The sequence below is a fragment of the Pogoniulus pusillus genome, chromosome 37 (assembly GCF_015220805.1).
Source record: "Pogoniulus pusillus isolate bPogPus1 chromosome 37, bPogPus1.pri, whole genome shotgun sequence".
Classification (NCBI taxonomy): Eukaryota; Metazoa; Chordata; class Aves; order Piciformes; family Lybiidae; genus Pogoniulus; species Pogoniulus pusillus.
In genome coordinates, this window is record NC_087300.1 from 1,592,484 (window position 1) to 1,612,095 (window position 19,612).

At 53.4% G+C, this 19,612-nt stretch overlaps 2 protein-coding genes across 3 annotated transcripts in view; one reads left to right on the forward strand and one right to left on the reverse strand.

Annotated features, from left to right (window-relative positions):
* GRHL3 (grainyhead like transcription factor 3) overlaps positions 1–19,612 on the reverse strand; it is a 123,169-nt gene that overhangs the window by 96,008 nt on the left and 7,549 nt on the right. The gene's annotated exons all lie outside the window — the stretch shown is intronic.
* MYOM3 (myomesin 3) overlaps positions 6,705–19,612 on the forward strand; it is a 36,936-nt gene continuing 24,028 nt past the window's right edge. Inside the window, exons 1-14 of one of the 2 annotated variants that reach the window (XM_064172502.1) lie at positions 6,705–6,811; positions 7,582–7,650; positions 7,893–7,904; positions 8,608–8,767; positions 9,513–9,670; positions 10,893–10,988; positions 11,603–11,691; positions 13,252–13,296; positions 13,926–14,066; positions 14,662–14,823; positions 15,438–15,579; positions 15,664–15,863; positions 16,865–16,918; positions 17,668–17,795. In XM_064172502.1, coding sequence (XP_064028572.1) covers positions 6,705–6,811; positions 7,582–7,650; positions 7,893–7,904; positions 8,608–8,767; positions 9,513–9,670; positions 10,893–10,988; positions 11,603–11,691; positions 13,252–13,296; positions 13,926–14,066; positions 14,662–14,823; positions 15,438–15,579; positions 15,664–15,863; positions 16,865–16,918; positions 17,668–17,795 — 1,563 coding nt within the window. Of the gene's footprint in view, positions 6,812–7,581; positions 7,657–7,892; positions 7,905–8,607; positions 8,768–9,512; positions 9,671–10,892; positions 10,989–11,602; positions 11,692–13,251; positions 13,297–13,925; positions 14,067–14,661; positions 14,824–15,437; positions 15,580–15,663; positions 15,864–16,864; positions 16,919–17,667; positions 17,796–19,612 lie in introns of both variants that reach the window. The other variant, XM_064172501.1, reaches the window with a different exon arrangement.

Here is a 19,612-nt window from a genome sequence, read left to right on the forward strand (position 1 = left end):
CACAGAAGCACCCAATGTGATCGAAGGTCTTGTTCCTCAGGACTGCTCTCAGGCATTCCCCACTCTGCGTGGAGCTGTGCTTGGGATTGCATCCACGCAGGTGCACACTTGGCCTTGTTGAATGGCATGAGGTTGGCCTGGGCACAGCTCTCCAATTCATTTAAGGGCTGGATGTGACCAGCCCCTGTGGTAGGGAGTCTGCAGTGGGCTTTGGAAAGGCTTTTAAGCAGCAATGTTGTGTTTTATAGCAGTATCTTCAAATGCTTTCCAAAGGTCCCCTTGCCTTCCACACCACACTGCCCATGCTGTGCCCAGGGTTGTGTTTCACAACATGAGCTAAAATGTGGGCAAGGTGGCAAGTGCTTAGTCCCCAAGCAGCACCACTGGGAATGTTGTTGACACAAGATATGCAGCCCCAGGCAGCCCTGGCACCACTGCTTTGGAGAGCAGCTGCTGCAGGCAAGAGTCAGTGGGGCAGAAAGTTACCCCTGGGCTCTCACCTGCCCTGGGAGCAGCACTGCTGGGCTGTGCCCCTTCTGCCACAGAGAGCACCAAAAGGCTCAAACATTCCCCAGAACCTTTCATGCTGAATGGTATGAGGTAAAGCTGGCACAGTGGAGGTGTCCTGCAGCTTCTGCCCAGACCCTGCACATGTTGATGCCCTTTCACCCCCTGTGAATCACAGAACCACAGAGTCAGGGTTGGAAGGGACCACTGGCACTGGCTGAGCTTTGAGGTCCCTTCCAACCTAAACCATCCTCTGATTCTATGAAGGTGATGCAGGAGGAGAAATGGGAATGAGGCACAGGAAGCCTAGGAGCAGGTGTTTAGGATGTGTGCAGCTGCCTAAGGAGGCAAAGGGTCCCTCAAAGGAGGCAAAGGGTCCCTCAGCTGCACACTGAGCTCTTCTTCAGACACCTGAAAGCCTACACTGCCTCTGCCTACAGTCAATGGCTGGGATGATATTCAAGGCTTACACTCCAGCTACTGTCCCATTCCATCCCTGTCTGATCCATCCCAAACAGCAGCAACTGTGCTGGATCCTAGAATCATCTGTGCTGGTGTGAGGCAAATTGGAATCTTTTAATGAGAGAAGTTAGGTGATAGGCTGTGAGGAGGAAGCAGTGCTGATGGCTGCTGCACTCACAGCCTTGTGAGGTGTGTGAAGACAAGCACACAAATGGAGATAGCAGAGTGAGAGTCTGCTGGGGTCTGTGTTTCTCCCTGGGCAGCTTCTGTGTCACTAATCCTTCTGCTTCTTACCCCCCTGCCTGATCCTCCAAACTCACCTGGCACATAAGGCAGACTCTGGGGTAAGGTAGAGGGGTGGGAAGAAGGTGGAAGGGTGGTTGGGAGCCCCTCCTGAGGGCTCTGGTTTCTGGGGGGCTGCTGTGTATCTGCATTACCTTTAACTTGTGCACTGCTGTATGGAGCTGTAAACATTGGAACTGTCTGCTGGGACCTTGTGCTCAGCTGTGAATGCAAAGCTTCATTCCTCGGCTCCCAGCTGGCTGAGTCTAGTCTGGGTGAGCTCCTAAGGTAACTCCGAAACCATCACATCATAGAATCACAGAACCCATCAGGGTTGGAAGGGACCACAAGGATCGTCCAGGTCACCTCCCTGCCATGGGCAGGGACACCTCACACTACCTCAGGCTGTCCACAGCCTCATTCAGCCTGAAGAGGGAAGGCAGTGGAGATCCACCCTGTGGGCCATGCCTGGCAGAGGTGATTTACAGCAGGGCTCACAGCTTCCTGCTCTCATCATGGCTAAGTCAATATTTACCTTCTAGGCCTTGTCATGCTGCGCAGGAGGAGACCAATTCTTGTCTCCTGAGTCACCTCTTAGATGTAACAGGAAGATCATCCCTTCTAAAACTAGTTCTCTTTGGGAAAAGCTTGGAAACAGCTGCTGAAGCTGCTGTAGAGGGTTGTTGTGTTGTGCAAGGCTCATCCAGTCCCCACCAGCCTGTGCTGCCCTTGCTGCCTCCTGCTTGGTGGCTTTTCACAACCAAACTGCTAACCTTGTTTGCTCCCACATGCATCACAGCACACAGCACAGCAGGACCTAAGGGTCTGCCTCTCTGTGCAAGAACATTCCCAGACCAAAACCAGGATTTCATAGAACCAAGCAGGTTGGAAGAGAGCTCCAAGCTCAGCCAGCCCAACCTAGCACCCAGCCCTGCCCAACCAACCAGACCATGGCACTAAGTGCCCCAGCCAGGATTGGCTTCAACACCTCCAGTCACAGCCACTCCACCACCTCCCTGGGCAGCCCATTCCAATGCCAATCACTCTCTCTGCCAGGAACTTCCTCCTAACATCCAGCCTCAACCTGCCCTGGCACAGCTTGAGCCTCTGTCCCCTTCTTCTGTCCCTGGCTGCTTGGCAGCAGAGCCCAACCCCACCTGGCTACAGCCTCCCTGCAGGCAGCAGTGAGCTCTGCCCTGAGCCTCCTCTGCTGCAGGCTGCACACCCCCAGCTCCCTCAGCCTCAGCCTCTCCTCACAGGGCTGTGCTCCAGGCCCCTCCCCAGCCTTGCTGCCCTGCTCCAAACACCTTCCAGCACCTCAACATCTCTCTGGAATTGAGCAGCCCAGAACTGGACACAGCACTGCAGCTGTGGCCTGAGCAGTGCTGAGCACAGGGGCAGAAGAACCTCCCTTGTCCTGCTGCCCACACTGCTCCTGAGCCAGCCCAGGATGCCATTGGCTCTGCTGCCCACCTGGGCACTGCTGCCTCATCTGCAGCTCCTCTCTCCCAGCACCCCCAGCTCCCTCTCTGCCTGGCTGCTCTCAGCCACTCTGTCCCCAGCCTGTAGTGCTGCTTGGGGTTGTTGTGGCCAAAGTGTAGAACCTGCCCTTGGCCTTGTTCAGTCTCATCCCCTTGGTCTATGCCCACCCAGCCTGCCAAGGTCCCTTCACCACTGTGTCAAAGGTCTCCCCACCTAAGCCAGCCCTGCAGTGCCTTGTCCCACACTTATCTTGTCTGTCCCAGCTCGCAGCCCTGGATGTGTTACTGTATGCCCTGCTCCTGGCAAACCTGTGTTAGGTTGGACCAAATGATCTGCAGAGATCTCTTCCAGCCTCCACCACTGTTTCTCTGATGCTCTGAGTCCTCAGCTGACAAAACACAGCTGGAAAACATCTGCCTCCCAAACTTGTGCCACAGCCTCAGGGCTCTGCTACTTTCAAAACTTTCTTTTTCACTCTGATGCTACAAATAAAACCATCACCAGCTTGTGGGGTGGGCAGGGTTGATGTTGCCTGCTGAAGCTGCAAGCCTAAGTGGAGAGCCAGCAGGCTGTGTTTTCTCAGCCTGTCCCAGCAGCTCAGACGCCCCCGCGGGCAGCTGGATCTGTCAGCCCAGGCAGCATCGTGGCAGCAAACCTCCATCTGCCTCTAATAAGGAAAGCAGAGCGGTCAGAGGGAGCCAAAACACGAGAGCTGCTGTTAGCTGCTGCTCTAATTATACACTGCCACAACTTGGCTGGGTTGGCATTCGCTAAAGAGATGTCAGAGGCAATGATCATTATGCAGCGATGGCCACGGGAGCCCAGGGGAAATTCCTGGAGGAGATTAGAATATTCCTTCTCTAAATGCTCGGGGACTGCTCTCTTAAAGGAGCAGAGGACAACTCAAGCCTTCCCTCCGGGGCCTGAAGGTTGGAGGCACCTCTCTGTCCTTCTGCCCTCTGGCAAAGGCAACCTTTTGCCCGGCTTGGAAAGGACTCAGCGAGGAGTTGCCATCGCAGTGAACAGCCCCGAGTGCGTCAGCCCTGCCCGGGTCCCCCCATTGTCACTGCCCTGGCACGGCAGGCTGCTATATTTACGGCTGCAGGGGGGGCACTCAAACATGGGGAACATTCTTTTGGGGAGAGTCATCCTCAGCCCGAGCGGCAGGGAGCAGGGAGTGCTCCTTTGTCCCTTCCCTCTCCCGAGGACAGGCACTCTCGCTGCTGTCTCCGCAGGGTGAGTTTGGTTTCTCTCTACCTAACCTGCTCTTTTGTAGCCAGAATTTGGGAGTTCTGCAGAGCAGCAGCAGTTGGGTTTTTTGGGTGGTCACTTTGGATTGTCTGCACTCCAGGGAGGGATCTTGCCTCAGCAGTCTGCCTGCTCTCAGGTGTTGCTGCTTTGCCGCTCTGGCTCTCAGGATCCTGATTTACTTCATAACCTTTTCTGGTTTGCTGCTTTGCTGGGAGAAAAAGGGTTGGAAAGTGGAAGGGCTAAACGGGCTCAGAGCTTTGGATCTGTGCAATGAACACTACTGACATTCCTCTGTGGAGGGAGTAAAACCCATCACAGTTTAGCAACAATGAACCTGGGTCAGTAGCTGGCCCTGAGACGGGAAAGAGACCTCTGATGGGCAGGAGTCTGCGGCTGAAGCAGTCCCGCAGCGAGCAGCAGCCTGGGGAATGGCAGAGCTCTTTGCCACAGCAGCCTGGTTCCTTGCCTGCTCTTTCCTCTGGCTGCCAACGTTTCAGTGTTTCTTCCAAAACTCACACCTGCTGAGGCAGTGTTTTGAGGAGGATTCTGGATTTCCATCAGCATTTTGGGGGCTGTTTTGCATTTACCACAACAATTCTGCTCTTCCGCCACGACTCTGCTTTAGCCTGGGCTGGTTTTTAAGCACTTGGTTGACATGAGCAGAGAATTTACACAGCTGGTAAAAGCTGGGGGTTGGTTTGGGGTTTGTTTTTGAAGACTAAAAAGCAGTAAAAGTGAAAATCCAGGTGGAAAATTGGCCCAGGGAAAATACCAACAATGGAAGATGAGCTCAGGAAAGATTCAGAAGCATGTTTGGACAAATCTTAGCCAGCAAAGCTGTCTTTAGAAAGCAGCCTAAGCTCTTCCAGCTTGCAAACCAGACCAGCTGAAGGACTGTGCTGTGTGTTCCTGGGTCAGCTGCAGGACAGGGTGGGATAAAGGGGGATGCACTTTTAAAACTGACTTTTGTTTAATGCCTGCTGCTTACTCAGTGCCTAAAAGCAGAGTGCTGCTGATCCCCAGGGGAGGGGCTGCTGCTGCAGCCTGGTTCTTCAGCAGCTACTGCAGGAGATGGATGGGAGCCAAGGATGGGAGCCAAGGGAGCTGAAGTTGTCAGAGAGAGTGATTGGCATTGGAATGGGCTGCCCAGGGAGGTGGTGGAGTCATCGTCCTTGGAGGTGTTCAAAAGGACTTGGATGAGGCACTTGGTGCCATGGTCTGGTTGACTGGATAGGGCTGGTGCTAGGCTGGACTGGATGAGCTTGGAGGTCTCTTCCAACCTGCTTGATTCTATGATTCTGTGCTTGCTCCCCGTGTTCACCTGCAGCAGAGGCATCCCTCTGGGAAGGCTTCTCTGGTCACTCTGGGGAAAACCTTTGATCACATTGGGTGCTTCTGTGCTCCACAACCTCCCTGGAGGTGTTCAGGACCAGGCTGGATGAGGCCTTGAGCAACCTGTTCTAGTGGGAGGTGTCCCTGGATGAGCTTTGAGGTCCCTTCCAACCTAAACCATTCTGTGATGCACTCAAGGGCCTGGAGAAAGCATTATCTTCTTCAAGTCCTGAGCCACAACTGTTCTTGTCAGCAGCCTGGATACACAGATGGAGGCACAGGCTGCATAAGTGCTCTGCTTTGGCAACAGCAACTGCTTAGCTCCAGAGAATCCACTTGGATTTTCCACCTGCCACAGGCAGCAGCATTGCCTTAGCTAACCCCTGGCACACCCAGGCAGGGGCAGAAGGCTGTGATCACAACCTGGCTGGCAGGTCACAGGTGAGCTGGCATCAGTCACCCCTGCAATAGAGCTTCCAGACCAATAATCTACTTATTTTATAACCTTTCCCCCTTGCATCTCACTATTTGATGTTCCCATGCTTTATTGTGCCCCTAATCCTCCATGGCCCTTTGATCTCCCTTCTCATGGTGCTCCTCATGCATCTCCAGGCTGTCTGATCATAGAGTCATAGAATCAGTCAGGGTTGGAAGGGACCACAAGGAGCAGCCAGTTCCAACCCCCCTGCCATGGCCAGGGACACCCTGCCCTAGAGCAGGCTGCCCACAGCCTCAGCCAGCCTGGCCTGAAACACCTCCAGCCATGGGGCCTCAACCACCTCCCTGGGCAACCCTTGCCAGGCTCTCACCACTCTCCTGCTCAACAACTTCCTCCTCACATCCAGCCTGACTCTCCCCACCTCCAGCTTTGCTCCATTCTCCCCAGTCCTGGCACTCCCTCAGAGCCTAAAAAGTCCCTTCACAGTTTTTTTGTAGCCCCCTTCAGATCCTGGAAGGCCACAAGAAGGTTCCCTGGGAGCCTCCTCTGCTCCAGCCTGCACAGCCCCAACTCTTTCAGTCTGTCCCCATAGGACAGGATCTATGATCTAATGGGACTGCCTGGCAGAGCGCCCACCAGATTTACAGCCTCAGATCAGTGCTAAGAAAACAACTCTAGCCCCAAATGCTGCCTAATTCCTGTTCTGTTCCAGCTTCAGCTGCCTCTAAAGACTTATTGACTGCTTTTTCTGATCCCATTTTTACACAAGCAGTACAAAACAATCTCCCTTCCAGGTCTGAATGGCAGGAGATTGTAGTTTATGAGCTTCCAGGAATGCCAGAGCAAAGCAAGGGCTTGGTGACACCTTAAAGAGATTCTGTTAAGGTGTCTCATTTGACAGCCACTTTATGTCTGACTATTCCAGGGAGGAATTGCTCCACTTCCCAGCATGGGAACCCGAACCTTCTTCCACCACAGAGAGGAGGAGCAGAAGGAAGAGAGGCAGCAGAGCTTGCAGATGACCTCCACAACAAGAAAGAAAAAGTTCAAGTCCAGGTGAGCCACAGAGGTAGGCACAGGCCAAGTAAAGTGTGGCCAAGAGACCAATGGGAGCCTGGGGGGCATTCAGCAGAGTGTGTCCAGCAGATCCAGGGAGGTTCTCCTGCCCTCTGCTCTGCCCTGGCGAGACCTCATCTTGAGCACTGCCTTCAGGTTTGGGCTCCCCAGTTGAAGAGGGCCAGGTATCTGCTGGTGAGAGTCCAAGGGAGGGCTGTGAGGATGAGGAGGGGACTGGAGCACTGCCTGGTGAGGAGAGGCTGGGAGCCCTGGGGCTGCTTAGTCTGGAGAGGAGAAGCCTGAGAGGGGATTGAACCAATGTCTGTAACTATCTGAGGGCTGGGGGTCAGGAGGGGGGGACAGGCTCTGCTCACTGCTCCCTGGGACAGGACAAGGAGCAGTGGATGGAAGCTGCAGCACAGGAGGTTCAGCTCAGCACAAGGGGAAACTTCTCGACTGCAAGGGTCCCAGAGCCTGGCACAGGCTGCCCAGAGAGGTTGTGGAGTCTCCTTCCCTGGAGCCTTTCCAGGCCTGTCTGGATGTGTTCCTGTGTGCCCTGGGCTAGATTGGATGGTCCTGCTCTGGCAGGGGGTTGGACTGGATGAGCTCAAAGGGTCCCTTCCAGCCCCTGTGAGCCTGTGTAAATCAGGTCCAGGCAGGACTTCCTACACTCAGCACTGAGCCTTCACAGATTTAGAGTTGTTGAATTGTGAGTTAATGAAACTGTGCAACTTTGTCTGGACTCTTTCATGTGTTCCTGCCTCTGGAAGTGAGGAAGAGGAGACCTTCAGCCCTGCAGAGCTGTCGATAGCAGCTGCCCTCGCCTTGACCTCCGAACTGCCGCAGTGAGTCAGGCACTGTCAGGCACCACCACTGCATGCAGCATCACCTTTGGCTGAGGAGCTCACAGGTCCCAGCTCACTCTGCTGGAAGCATAAAGAGCAGCTTCAGTCAAAAGCTTCCCTCTTTACAAAGAAAGATGCCAGATCCCAACTGAAATGCAAGAAACTAAGCCCCAGTGCCTTCTGCTTGGGGACTGCTCCCCTGGGAGGGCTTCGGGGAAAACAGGCTGCAGGGGGAGAAATGGAGCCAGGTTAACACACTGCTACTGACAGGTGGAACTCCTCTTCCCTCTACAGACTTGTCCTGCCGTCCATCCTTGTGTGATGGCTGAACAGCCTAAGGGAGCTTCAGCAACACAGAATGATAGAATCACAGAGTGGGTTGGGCTGGAAGAGACCTCCAAAGGTCACTCAGCCCAAGCCCTCTGCAGTCCTCAACTAGATTGGGTTGCTCAGAGCCCTGTCGAACCTCAACTCCAGTGATGGGGCCACAGCCACCTCCCTGGGCAACCTGCTGCAGTGTTCCAGCACCCTCATGGTGCAGAATGTGTTCCTCACATCCAATCTGAATATACTCTTCTCTAGTCTGAAGCCATTGCCCTCCTTCTGTCCCTGCAGGCTTTTGCAGTCTCTCTCCATCCTTCTCACAGCCCCCCCTCAGGGTCACTCTTACATCCCTCCTCCCTCTAATCCTTCTCCCAGTTCCCTGCCCAGGGTTGAAGTAGCCAAGTGGGTCCCCTTCTTGGGCCATGGCAAGACAGAACAGAGCAAAGAATATAACTGCTTGGAAGAGATCTCAGAGATCACCCAGGCCATGCTGGCCCCACACTGCTCTGCAAACTGCCCCTGCTGTGCTTCACCCTGAGCTGTCTGAGCCACAGATGGGTACTGCAAAATGAGTGGGGGGGAAGCATTCTCCCCATCTCTGCTGGTTTCTCTCATCCTGTGTTCCAGGGATTATAAGGCAAGAAGAAAAGCTGCCGTCCTGGAGCTAGAACAGAGGGGAGAGAAGAGAGTTCGTTTTGGGAACGAGATGGAGAAGCTGGAGGAGGAGGTGATCCGGAGCTGCAGGCTGCTGCGCGTCAGAGCCGACCGCAAGGCACTGCGGAGGAAGGTCAGGGCAGAGGAATGGAGGGGAGCCCACACCCAGCCAGGGGTTAGGATGACCTCAAACCATTAGGCATAAGGACAGTGGTGATGGTCCCTGATCTTGGGTGCTGCTCTCTTCTCTTGCCTCTTGTTCTCTTCTCTTGGCTCTTGTTCTTTTCTCTCGGGTGCTGCTCTCTTCTCTTCGGTCTTGTTCTCTTTTCTGGGGCTTGTTTTCTACTGTTGGGTGCTGCTCTCCTACCTTGGGTGCTGCTCTCTTCTCTTGGGTGTTGGTTTCTGTTCCTAAGCAACCTCTGCTCTGAGGACAGGCTGAGGGACGTGGGGGTGTTCAGCCTGGAGAACAGAAGACTCCAGGAGGACCTCAGAGCTGCCTGCCAATAGCTGAAGGGATCCTGCAGGAAGGCTGCAGAGGGACTCTGCGTGAGGGTGTCTGGAGACAGGCTGAGGGGGAATGGTTTGAGGCTGAGGCAGAGCAGGGTTAGAGTGGAGCTGAGGAAGAAGTTCTTTGGTACCAGGGTGGTGAGACTCTGGCACAGGCTGCCCAGAGAGGCAGTGGAGTCACCACCCCTGAAAGTGCTCAGGACAGCTGTGGCCATGGCACTTCAGAGCATGCTTTAGTGGGCACTGGTGCTCCTAGGTAGAATCCTTAAGGATTCTATAAGGCCTTTGACTGCTGCCACTGAAGCACTACCAGAGAGGTCCCTTTTGTCCAGTCCCTTCTCTTGCTTTGACTGAGTCTGTCCTTGCCACAGGCTGTGGAGAAGGCCCGGGTGGAGAAGGAGCACATCGAGCTGCTGTCGGGGCGAGCGCCGATGTTCTGGGTGCCCCTCAGAGCACACACGGTCTGGGAGAGCATGGAGGTGACGCTGGCATGCACGGCCCTGGCCTCCCCCCCGCCGCAGGCCACTTGGTAGGTCAGAGGGCAGTGAGGACTCCTGCTGCCTGTGTGGGTAGCAGCCCTGTGCCAGGGGAGCAACAGCTGTGTGCTGCCACAAAGAAGGAAGGGAAGGCTTCAGAAACCACTTTCAATTCTCCACCATCAAAACCAGCAAAGACATCAAAGTGTCCAGTGGGCTGTGGAGGCAGTGGACACTCCTGCAGGACTTCTGCTGGGGCAGGACCTATATTCATGGAGATTTAAGCCTCAGAAACCTGAGCCTCCTGCCAGCACTACATCACCACACAGACACACCATCAAGGTTTGGCTGCTGTGGCCACCAGGAGTGTTTCAGCACTGAACTGCTGCTGCTGCTTCTATCATTTGTAAATTCCAAACCAGCTCTTTGCTTTACTCAGCTCTGAGCATTCACCAGACCACAGGAGAGGAAGTGAGAGTGGAAGATGCTGTGGAACTGTTATGCACTGAGCCTGGCTGCAGCATTTACTGTCCATAGCAGGGAGAGGGCTGGAAATAAAGAGCTCCTAAAACCCCCACAATGTGCAAGGTGTGCTTGGATCACTTTGTTGAAGTGCTTGACCATTTCTCCAGGGAAGGTTTGAGCTGTGCAACCATTTGGATTATTTGTGGACACCTCCATCTGAGCTCCTGGTGTCCTGTGTCCTTCCAGAACAACCTCTTGGGGTTATTCAAAGAGCAGTGAGAACACAAACCTCCCACAGGTCCCCAGGGAACACAAAGAAGCAAGAGGCATCTGCCTCAGCTCCCTCACATAACCTGAGAAGCAGGGAGTAGAAACTGAGGAGGAAGCATCAAGCTGAGCTGCCTGTAGACATCCTGCAAGCTGCCCCAGGGAGCGAGCAGGCAGAGGAGCCCTGGGACTGCCCAGGGAGGTGGTGGAGTTGTCTCCTGGGAGGTGTTCAGTCAAAGCCTGGATGGGGCCCTTAGAGCCATGGTCTGGTTGTTTGGATAGAGCTGGGTGCTAGGTTGGGCTGGCTGAGCTCAGAGGTCTCTTCCAACCCGCTTGGCTCTATGATTCCATGATGGGGAGGAATCTGGGTTAGCTGCAGAGCTGGTTTAGATTGGTGTGGGAGACCTGCCAAAGAAGTTGTGTCCATTCCTCATTTTGTTGAGCCTCTGTTGTGTTTGGCATGGCTTATTTTCAGCCAGGGCTCATTTCCCCAGGCAGTTTCCCTGTCCTCTCCTGAGCTCTGCTTCCTTTGTGTCCAACCAGGTACAAGAATGGAGTCCAGATTGATCCTCGCCTAGCCCCAGCAGGAAAATACAAGATAAGGAACACCTTTGGGATGCTGACCCTGCAGATCAGCAGGTAACAGCTCTGCTCTACTCTGGGGGTGTTTTCAGTGGAAGCAGACCTGCTCTCCCACTTTGAATTGTCTTGATAGTAGAAGGAAGTTCTTGCCAGAGAGAGCGATTGGCATTGGAATGGGCTGCCCAGGGAGGTGGTGGAGTCTTTGTACCTGGAGGTGTTGAAGCCAAGCCTGGCTGGGGCACTTAGTGCCATGGTCTGGTTGATTGGCCAGGGCTGGGTGCTAGGTTGGGCTGGAGCAGCTTGGAGCTCTCTTCCAGCCTGGATGATTCTATGATTCCATGATTCTCTGTCAACAGTAACTTAAAGCTAAATGGGAGGGGAATGAGCTGCCCAGGGAGGTGGAGCAGTCACTGCCTCTGAAAGTGCTCAGAAGAGCTGTGGCCATGGCATTTCAGAGCATGCTTTAGTGGGCATGGTGCTCTTGGGTTGGTGGTTGGAAAAGATCTCTTAGAGTCACCCCACCTGGATGTGTTTCAGGGTGGTTTGGATGTGGTGCTTGGGGCTATGGTGAATCTTGCAGAGCAGGGTTCTAGGTTGGACTTGGTGACCCTGAGGGGCTTTGCCAGCCTGCATGTTTCTGGGACTCTGTGAAATGCTTTGTTTTGTTCCAGATGCTCCCTGGAAGACTCTGCTGAGTACAGTGTTGAGGTCAAGAACCAGCATGGGCAGGCTCGCTCCTTTGCCACAGTGCTCGTCAGGAGTGAGTAGGAAATGCTCCTCTGGGTTCAAAGTGTCACATTCTCGGGATTCTTCCAGGTGTTTCCCATGCTGCACATCAGATCACAGCAGCAGGCAAGCGCTCTCTGAAGGCTAGGAAGGCATTCTGCCCACAGAGGTTGTGCATGTCCTTTCCCTGCAGGTGTTGGATGAGGCCTTGAGCAACCTGGGCTGGTGGAGGTGTCCCCCATAGCAGGGGTTTGGTGATGACCTTTAGGGTCCCCTCCAGCCCAATGAATCCATGACTCTAAGGAAGTGAGAACTCTGGTGGCAGAAGGGGAGAATTTCTCTTGGTGACCTCAGCCCACAGGAAGGCTGCAGAGAGTCTTTGCCTGAGGGTGTCCAGAGACAGGCCAAGGGTAAATGATTTGAGGCTGAGGGAGAGAGGGACTGGAGCTGAGGAAGAAGTTCTGCAGCAGAAGGGTTGTGAGACTCTGGCACAGGCCGCCCAAGAAGGTTGTGGAGCAGAGCAGGAATGATGCTAGGATAAGGTCCATGGACTATGGACCTGATTAGTGCCTGGTTAGTGTCCTTCACCAGGTGTGAGCAGCAATTCAGGCAGCTCTCAGACACTGCTCTCTGTGGCAGGCTCCTCCTGCCCTGAGCCTGCCTCATGCCAGCCCAGTAACATGATTCTTCCTTTTGCTCTTTGCATTTACCACTCTGAAAATAGAGACTACACCAAGGCCTTAATCCTGCCTCCACTGGAAACATTCCTCAGCCCCCGGCAGGCTGATGGCATTCCCTGGCCCCAGGCTGTCTGGAATGTCCTTGGTGCCAGGGGAGGCTCTCTGGGATCCGGGGTTCCTCCGGCAGTTCAGTCGCCCTGGAGACATCTCTGAGGCCCTCCCAGGCCCTCGCATGAGGCTGTGTTTCACCTCTTGTGCTTTCTATTCCTTTCCTCAGCAGCTGTTAACACTCAGCCCTCATCTTTTCACTTGTGATTGAGCCCAGCTGCTGCTCAGCTGCATTCACCACAGCCCAGCCAGGATTTTAGGTGCATTTCTTGTGGCTTCTAGAGAAACCAAAGCAAAGCTTCTCAGTTTCATCCTGTGCTGTGCAGTAGGTCTTAGCTTTCAGCTCTGGATCATTCCCTTTTGTGCTCTCACAGGCCAGGTGAAGCAGTCCAGCACTCACCTGTGCTGCCCCACAGAACCCAGGGCTGCTGGAACAAGGCATTTGGTAGGGAAACACTTCCCCCGGCTGCAGGAGTTCCATCAGTGTCTCAGAGCAGTTCTCTTCTGGTTAAAGCCTGAGGAGCTACTCACTGATAGTCTTCCTCCTCTGAGAAAGCTGTCTGCAGCCAGTGGTTTGGCCACACTCCTGCTTTCAGTGCTGCTTGTGACACCAACACTCCCTCTCCATGCAGACACCTCCTCAGTTGCTCCTGCAGCTCATCAGCTGCCAGATGAAGCCACGGCTTGGCACACAATGGCACTGTTCATGTTAAAAGCTGGTTTGAGGGAAAAGCTTTGTGTGCTTTGGAGGGGAAAGCAAAGCCTGGCAGGAGGTTTGCTGAATGGATTTTCTCCTTGTCTTACAGAATATTATGGGAAGGAGTCAGGATTTGATTCAGAAATATACAGAAGTGAGTAAAGGTTTGCTGTGGTTCTTCACTGCAGTTTTATGTCAGAAGCTGTTTGAAGAGCAGGTTGGACAGGGCTCTGAGCAGCCTACCCCAGTCCCTCCTCACTGCAAGGGGCTTGCATCTGGAGGATCCTTGAGATCCCTTCCAACCCAACCATTCTGTGACTCAGACTCAAAGGGGTTGCAACTGGGTGATCCTTGAGGTCCCTTCCAACCCAACCATTCTGTGACTCAGACTCAAAGGGGTTGCAACTGGGTGATCCTTGAGGTCCCTTCCAACCCAACCATTCTGTGATAGAAAGGGGCTGGAACTGGATGATCCCTGAGGTCCCTTCCAACCCAACCATTCTGTGACTCAGATTCAAAGGGGCTGGAACTGGATGATCCCTGAGGTCCCTTCCAACCCAACCATTCTGTGACTATGATTTTCTTTCTCCAAGATTTAGCTTTTCCTCTGAGCCTGACTGCACAGGGGAAGTACAAGGCTCAAGTAGCAATCAAAGTATAATCTAATCCCAAGGAGGAAGGCAGAGGGAAAGCTGTGGGAAGGCTGTGGGAATGCTGTGGGAAGACAGTGGCAGTGCTGTGGGAAGTCCCCTCATCAGTCTGATTTTTGCTCTTATCTCATAGGATCCCTCCTGGCCAGAGAGGCAGACTTTGCTTTCCCCCTGCAGCCTCTGTTTTCAAGAGAGAAGGAGCCTTTCACTCTCTCCTGTTACTTCTCTTCTGACTTGCTTGAACACCAACGAGACATTGCCTGGTTCAGAGATGGTTTGTATGCCACAGCTGAGCTCACAGACATGTATCACTATCAGCCTTGAGTTCATAGCTGTGTTGTAGAACTGGAATGCCAGAGTCTAGAGCTGCCCCTTAGCCCCTCTCAACTGACCTGCAGATGGTTCTGCTGCATTGGCAGGCTTCCTCCTTTGCAAAAGGCAGACAGCACTGAGGTGGTTTGGAGGTGATGATATCTCTGCTTGCCAGAAGAGGTTAAGGGCTCAGGTTCTGCAAAGTGCAAACATTCCAGGCACCCAGCAACAGAAGAAGGGGACACAGCCTCAAGCTGTGCCAGGGCAGGTTGAGGCTGGATGTCAGGAGGAAGTTCCTGGCAGAGAGAGTGATTGGCATTGAAAAGGTTGCCCAGAGAGGTGGGAAATGCCCCATCCCTGAAGCCTTTCCAGGCCAGGTTGTTTGAGAATGTGAGCAACCTGCTCTAGCTGCAGATGTCCCTGATGAGCACAGGGGGGATGGACTGGATGAGCTTTAAAGGTCCTTTTTAGCCTAAAGCTTTCTATGATTCTAAAGAAGCCATTCCTGACTCAGCCACTTCAGGTGGAGTCCATTTAGCCTTTCTCATGCTTCACAGGTGAGTTGCTGCAGAGCTCAGAAGGTTTGGAGCTGAAGTACCAAGACCAGGAGGCCTCTCTGACCGTGCCAAGTGCTCACAAAGAGGATGAGGGATTCTACACCGTGCGAGTGCCTTCGCTGGAGGGATTCAAGGAGCAGACCACTTACGTGTTTGTTAGAGGTATGAGCAAGCTTCTGCCCTAGATCCTGAGCTGGGTAGGGCCACAAGGGTGAGCAAAGGGCTGGAGCTGCTCTGCTGTGAGGACAGACTGAGGCAGTTGGGGCTGTTCAGGCTGGAGAGGAGAAGGCTCCCAGGTGAACCTTACTGTGACCTTTCAGTGTCTGAAAGGGGCTACAAGAAAGCTGGGGAGAGACTTTTTGGGATGCCAGGTAGAGATAGGACTGGGGAGATGGAACAAAGCTGGAAATGGGGAGAGTCAGCCTGGATGTTAGGAAGAAGTTCTTCAGCAGGAGGGTGGTGAGAGCCTGGAATGGGTTGCCCAGGGAGGTGGTGGAAGCCTCATTCCTGGAAGTGTTTAAGGCCAGGCTGGATGAGGCTGTGGGCAGCCTGCTCTAGTGTGAGGTGTCCCTGCCCATGGCAGGGGAGTTGGAGCTGGATGGTCCTTGTGGTCCTTCCAACCCTGACTGATTCTATGATTCTGTGGCCCCTGGAGGTCCCTTCCAGCCCTGATTGAATAGTTTATGACCTCTGGAGGTTTCTTCCAGTCCCTCCCATTCTGTGATCCTGTGAAAAGATGAGGAAAACCTAAGCAGTGCCACTTGGTGTTTCTTCAGATGCTGCAGCAGCAGCAGTTGGTGCACCTGGAGCTCCACTCAACCTGAAGTGTCAGGATGTCAACAAAGACTGCCTGACCCTTTGCTGGGTGCCCCCCAGCAGTGATGGAGGGAGCCCAGTGCTGGGCTACTACATCGAAAGGTCTGTTTGTTAAGCACCCTTGAGCAGAGCAAAGCAGAGCTCCTGCTCACCCACGGGAATGCCATGGGCTGTGGTTTGTTCCAGGTGTGTTGCTGGGTCAGAGGATTGGCTGCCATGCAATGAGAGGCCTGTGAAGACCTGCAGGTACCCTGTGCTGGGCCTTGCTGAGGGGCAGCCATACCAGTTCCGAGTCAAGGCTGTCAACAAGAAGGGCATCAGTCACCCCTCAAAACCCACTGCTCCAGTTACCACCTCTGACTCTTGCAGGGACAAGAGAGTGACAGGTCTGTACCAAAAGCAGGGCTCTTTGCTCCTCGAGTAGAGCCTGAGGCTGCAGGCAGCAGTGCATGCAGGTTGTCCAGCTCCTCACAAACAGCTCTGCAACAAACTTGCTTGCTGAGAGGGTCCTGAGCCCTGCAGCAGGCTGCCCTGAGAGGTTGTGGAGTCTCCTCTGAGAGGTTCCAAGTCTGGAGGTGATCCTGAACCAGCTGAAGAAGAGAAGGCTCTGGGGAGACCTTAGAGCTGCCTTCCAGTAGCTGAAGAGGGCTACAAGCAGGCTGCAGAGGGCCTGTTCCCAAAGGCCTGCAGGGACAGGACAAGGGGCAGTGGTTTGAAATGAGAGCAGAGCAGATGGAGATTGGGTGTGAGGAACAAGTTCTGCACCAGGAGGAACACAGCAGCAGTTGTCCAGGAGGGCAGCTGAGGCTCCAATCCTGGACATGTTCCTGGCGAGGTGGTGGAGTCACCGTCCCTGGAGCAGTTCAAGGCAAGGTTGGACGTGGCACTTGGTGCCATGGTCTAGCCTTGGGCTCTGTGGTAAAGGGTTGGACTTGATGATCTGTGAGGTCTTTTCCAACCTTGGTGATACTGTGATAACTGTGATACTGTGATATGGTCAGGCTGGACAAGGCTTCGAGTGGAGGATGTCCCTGCTGAGTGCAGGGGGCTCAGGCTGGATGCCCTTTAGAGGTCCCTTCCAGCCCAAACCATTCTCTGTTTCTCTGAACCTGCTGTGGGTGCCCCTGCTTTAGCAGGGGAGTTGGATCAGATGACCTCCAGAGGTCCCTTCCAACTTGCACCATGCTGTGCCTTGATGGTCCTGCTTAGTGCTGCTCTGAAGAGGAAAGGAAAGAGTAACTCAGCAGTGGCAACGCTGCCTCGTTTGTGTGCTGAGGTGTGAGAGGCTCTGAGAGGAACAGAAGGTCAGAGGCCTGGGCTCTGCCTTTCCTGCCAAGCCCCAGGCACCTTCTCCTCCTGGCTAACTTTGCTCTCTTTGCCATTCCAGTCATCCCCTATGATGAAGGCAGGACAATAGAAATACTCCAGGATGACCTGGAAGGTAAGGTGGGATTTACACTGAGTCCTTGTCCTGCAGTGCCATGGCTCTGGGGCAAACAGGAGCATGAGGTCAGGAATTTAAGGGAGATGCTATGGGAGGATGCACAAGGAGCACGAGGAGGACACAGAGCTGTTGGGAGGAGTCCAGAGGAGGCCACAGAGATGAGCCCAGGGCTGGAGCAGCTCTGCTGTGAGCACAGGCTGAGGGTGTGCAGCCTGCAGAGGAGAAGGGGGACCCCAGAGCTGCTGCCAGTGCCTGAAGGGAAACTGCAGGAAGGCTGCAAAGGGACTTTTGCTGAGGGTGTCTGAGACAGGCCAAGGGGAAATGGTTTGGAGCTGAGGCAGAGCAGGGTTAGACTGGAGATGAGGAAGTTCTTCAGTAGGAGGGTGGTGAGAGCCTGGCACAGGCTGCCCAGGGAGGCTGTGGCTACCTACTGCCTGGGGATGTTCAAGGCCAGGCTGGATAAGACCTTGAGCAGCTGAGTCTAGCTGAGAGGTGTCCCTGGGCATGGTGGGGAGGTTGTTGCAGAGGAGCTCTGAGAGGTATCTTCCACCCTGACCCACTCCACAATTAGAAGCTTCCTGAGCAGCACAGTCTAAAAAATCCTGGTTTGTTTGTACGTCCTCAAAGGGTTTAAGTCTCCTGCTCTGTACTGCAGAACCTCACTCTGCAGTCAGAGAACAATCTCCTGTGAAATAACTCTTTCCCCTGCCTCATTGTAACTCAAGAACAACCTTTTTCACCTACAGGACATATCAAAGTTCCTTTGCCACCCACCAATGTCCACGCAAAGGAGGTCAGAGAAGATTATGTGGCTTTAGCCTGGGACGAACCAGATCCAAGAGGCAGAGAGCCACTGGTGTACTATGTGGAAAAGGTAAGAGCAGGAAACCACAGAGGAGGGAAGCTGCAGAACAGAATCATTGATTTCTCAGCTGCTCCAGGCTCTGCACTGGGCTGACAAGAGAACACTCCAGGGGGACCTGAGAGCTGCTGCCAGTGCCTGAAGGGGTCCTACAGGAAGGCTGCAGAGAGACTTTACATGAGGGTGTCTAGAGACAGGCCAAGGGGGACTGGACTGGAGCTGAAGGAGAAATTCTTCACTACAAGAGTGGCAAGACTCTGGAATGGACTCTTCAGAGAATCTGTGGATGCCTCCTCCCTGGAGATGTTCGAGGCGAGGTCAGATGGGACCTGCAGTAACCTGGATAGCTGAGAGGTGTCTGCCCACAGCAGGCAGGTTGCAGTAGATGATCTCTAAGCTCTCTTCCAGCCTTCATCCTATGATCCTAGGTTGCAGTAGATGATCTCTAAGCTCTCTTCCAGCCTTCATCCTATGATCCTAGGTTCCAGTAGATGATCCCTATGGTCTCTTCCAGCTTTGATCCTATGATCCTAGGTTGCAGTAGATGATCCCTAAAGTCTGTGCCAGACTTGATCCTATGACCTTAGATTGCAGTAGATGATCTCTAAAGTCTGTGCCAGCCTTGATCCTATGATCCTAGGTTGCATTGGATGATCTCTAAGGTCTGTGCCAGTCTTGATCCTATGATCCCAGGTTGCAGTAGATGATCTCTAAGCTCTCTTCCAGCCTTCATCCTATGATCCTAGGTTCCAGTAGATGATCCCTATGGTCTCTTCCAGCTTTGATCCTATGATCCTAGGTTGCAGTAGATGATCCCTAAAGTCTGTGCCAGACTTGATCCTATGATCTTAGATTGCAGTAGATGATCCCTAAAGTCTGTGCCAGCCTTGATCCTATGATCCTAGGTTGCATTGGATGATCTCTAAGGTCTGTGCCAGCCTTGATCCTATGATCCCAGGTTCCATTACATGATCTCTAAGCTCTCTTCGAGCCTTCATCCTATGATCCCAGGTTGCTATAGTTCATCTCTAAGGTCTGTGCCAGCCTTCATCCTATGATCCTAGCTTGCATTGGATGATCGCGAAGCTCTCTTCCAGCCTTCATCCTATGATCCCAGGTTGCAGTAGATGATCTCTAAGCTCTCTTCCAGCTTTGATCCTATGATTCTAGGTTGCATTAAATGTTCTCTAAGGTCTGTGACAGCCTTCATCCAATGATCCTAGGTTGCAGTAGATGATGTCTAAGGTCTGTACCAGACTTCCTCCTATGATCCCAGGTTGCATTACATGACCTCTAAGCTCTCTTCCAGCCTTGATCCTACGATACTAGGTTCCAGTAGATGATCTCTAAGCTCTCTTCCAGCTTTGATCCTATGATCCTAGGTTCCAGTAGATGATCTCTAAGCTCTCTTCCAGTCTTGATCCTATGATCCTAAGTTGCAGTAGATGATCTCTAAGCTCTCTTCCAGGCCTCATCCTATGATCCTAGCTCGCATTAAATGATCTCCAAGGTCTGTGCCAGCCTTGATCCTATGATCCTAGGTTGCAGTAGATGATCTCTGAGGTCTCTTCCAGCCTTCATCCTATGATCCTAGGTTGCAGTAGATGATCTCTGAGGTCTCTTCCAGCCTTCATCCTATGATCCTAGGTTGCAGTAGATGATCTCTAATTTCCCTTCCAGCCTTGATCTATGATCCTAGGTTGCATTAGATGACCTCTAAGCTCTCTTCCAGCCTTGATCCTATGATCCTAGGTTGCAGTAGATGACCTCTAAGCTCTCTTCCAGCCCTCATCCTATGATCCTAGGTTCCAGTAGATGATCTCTAAGGT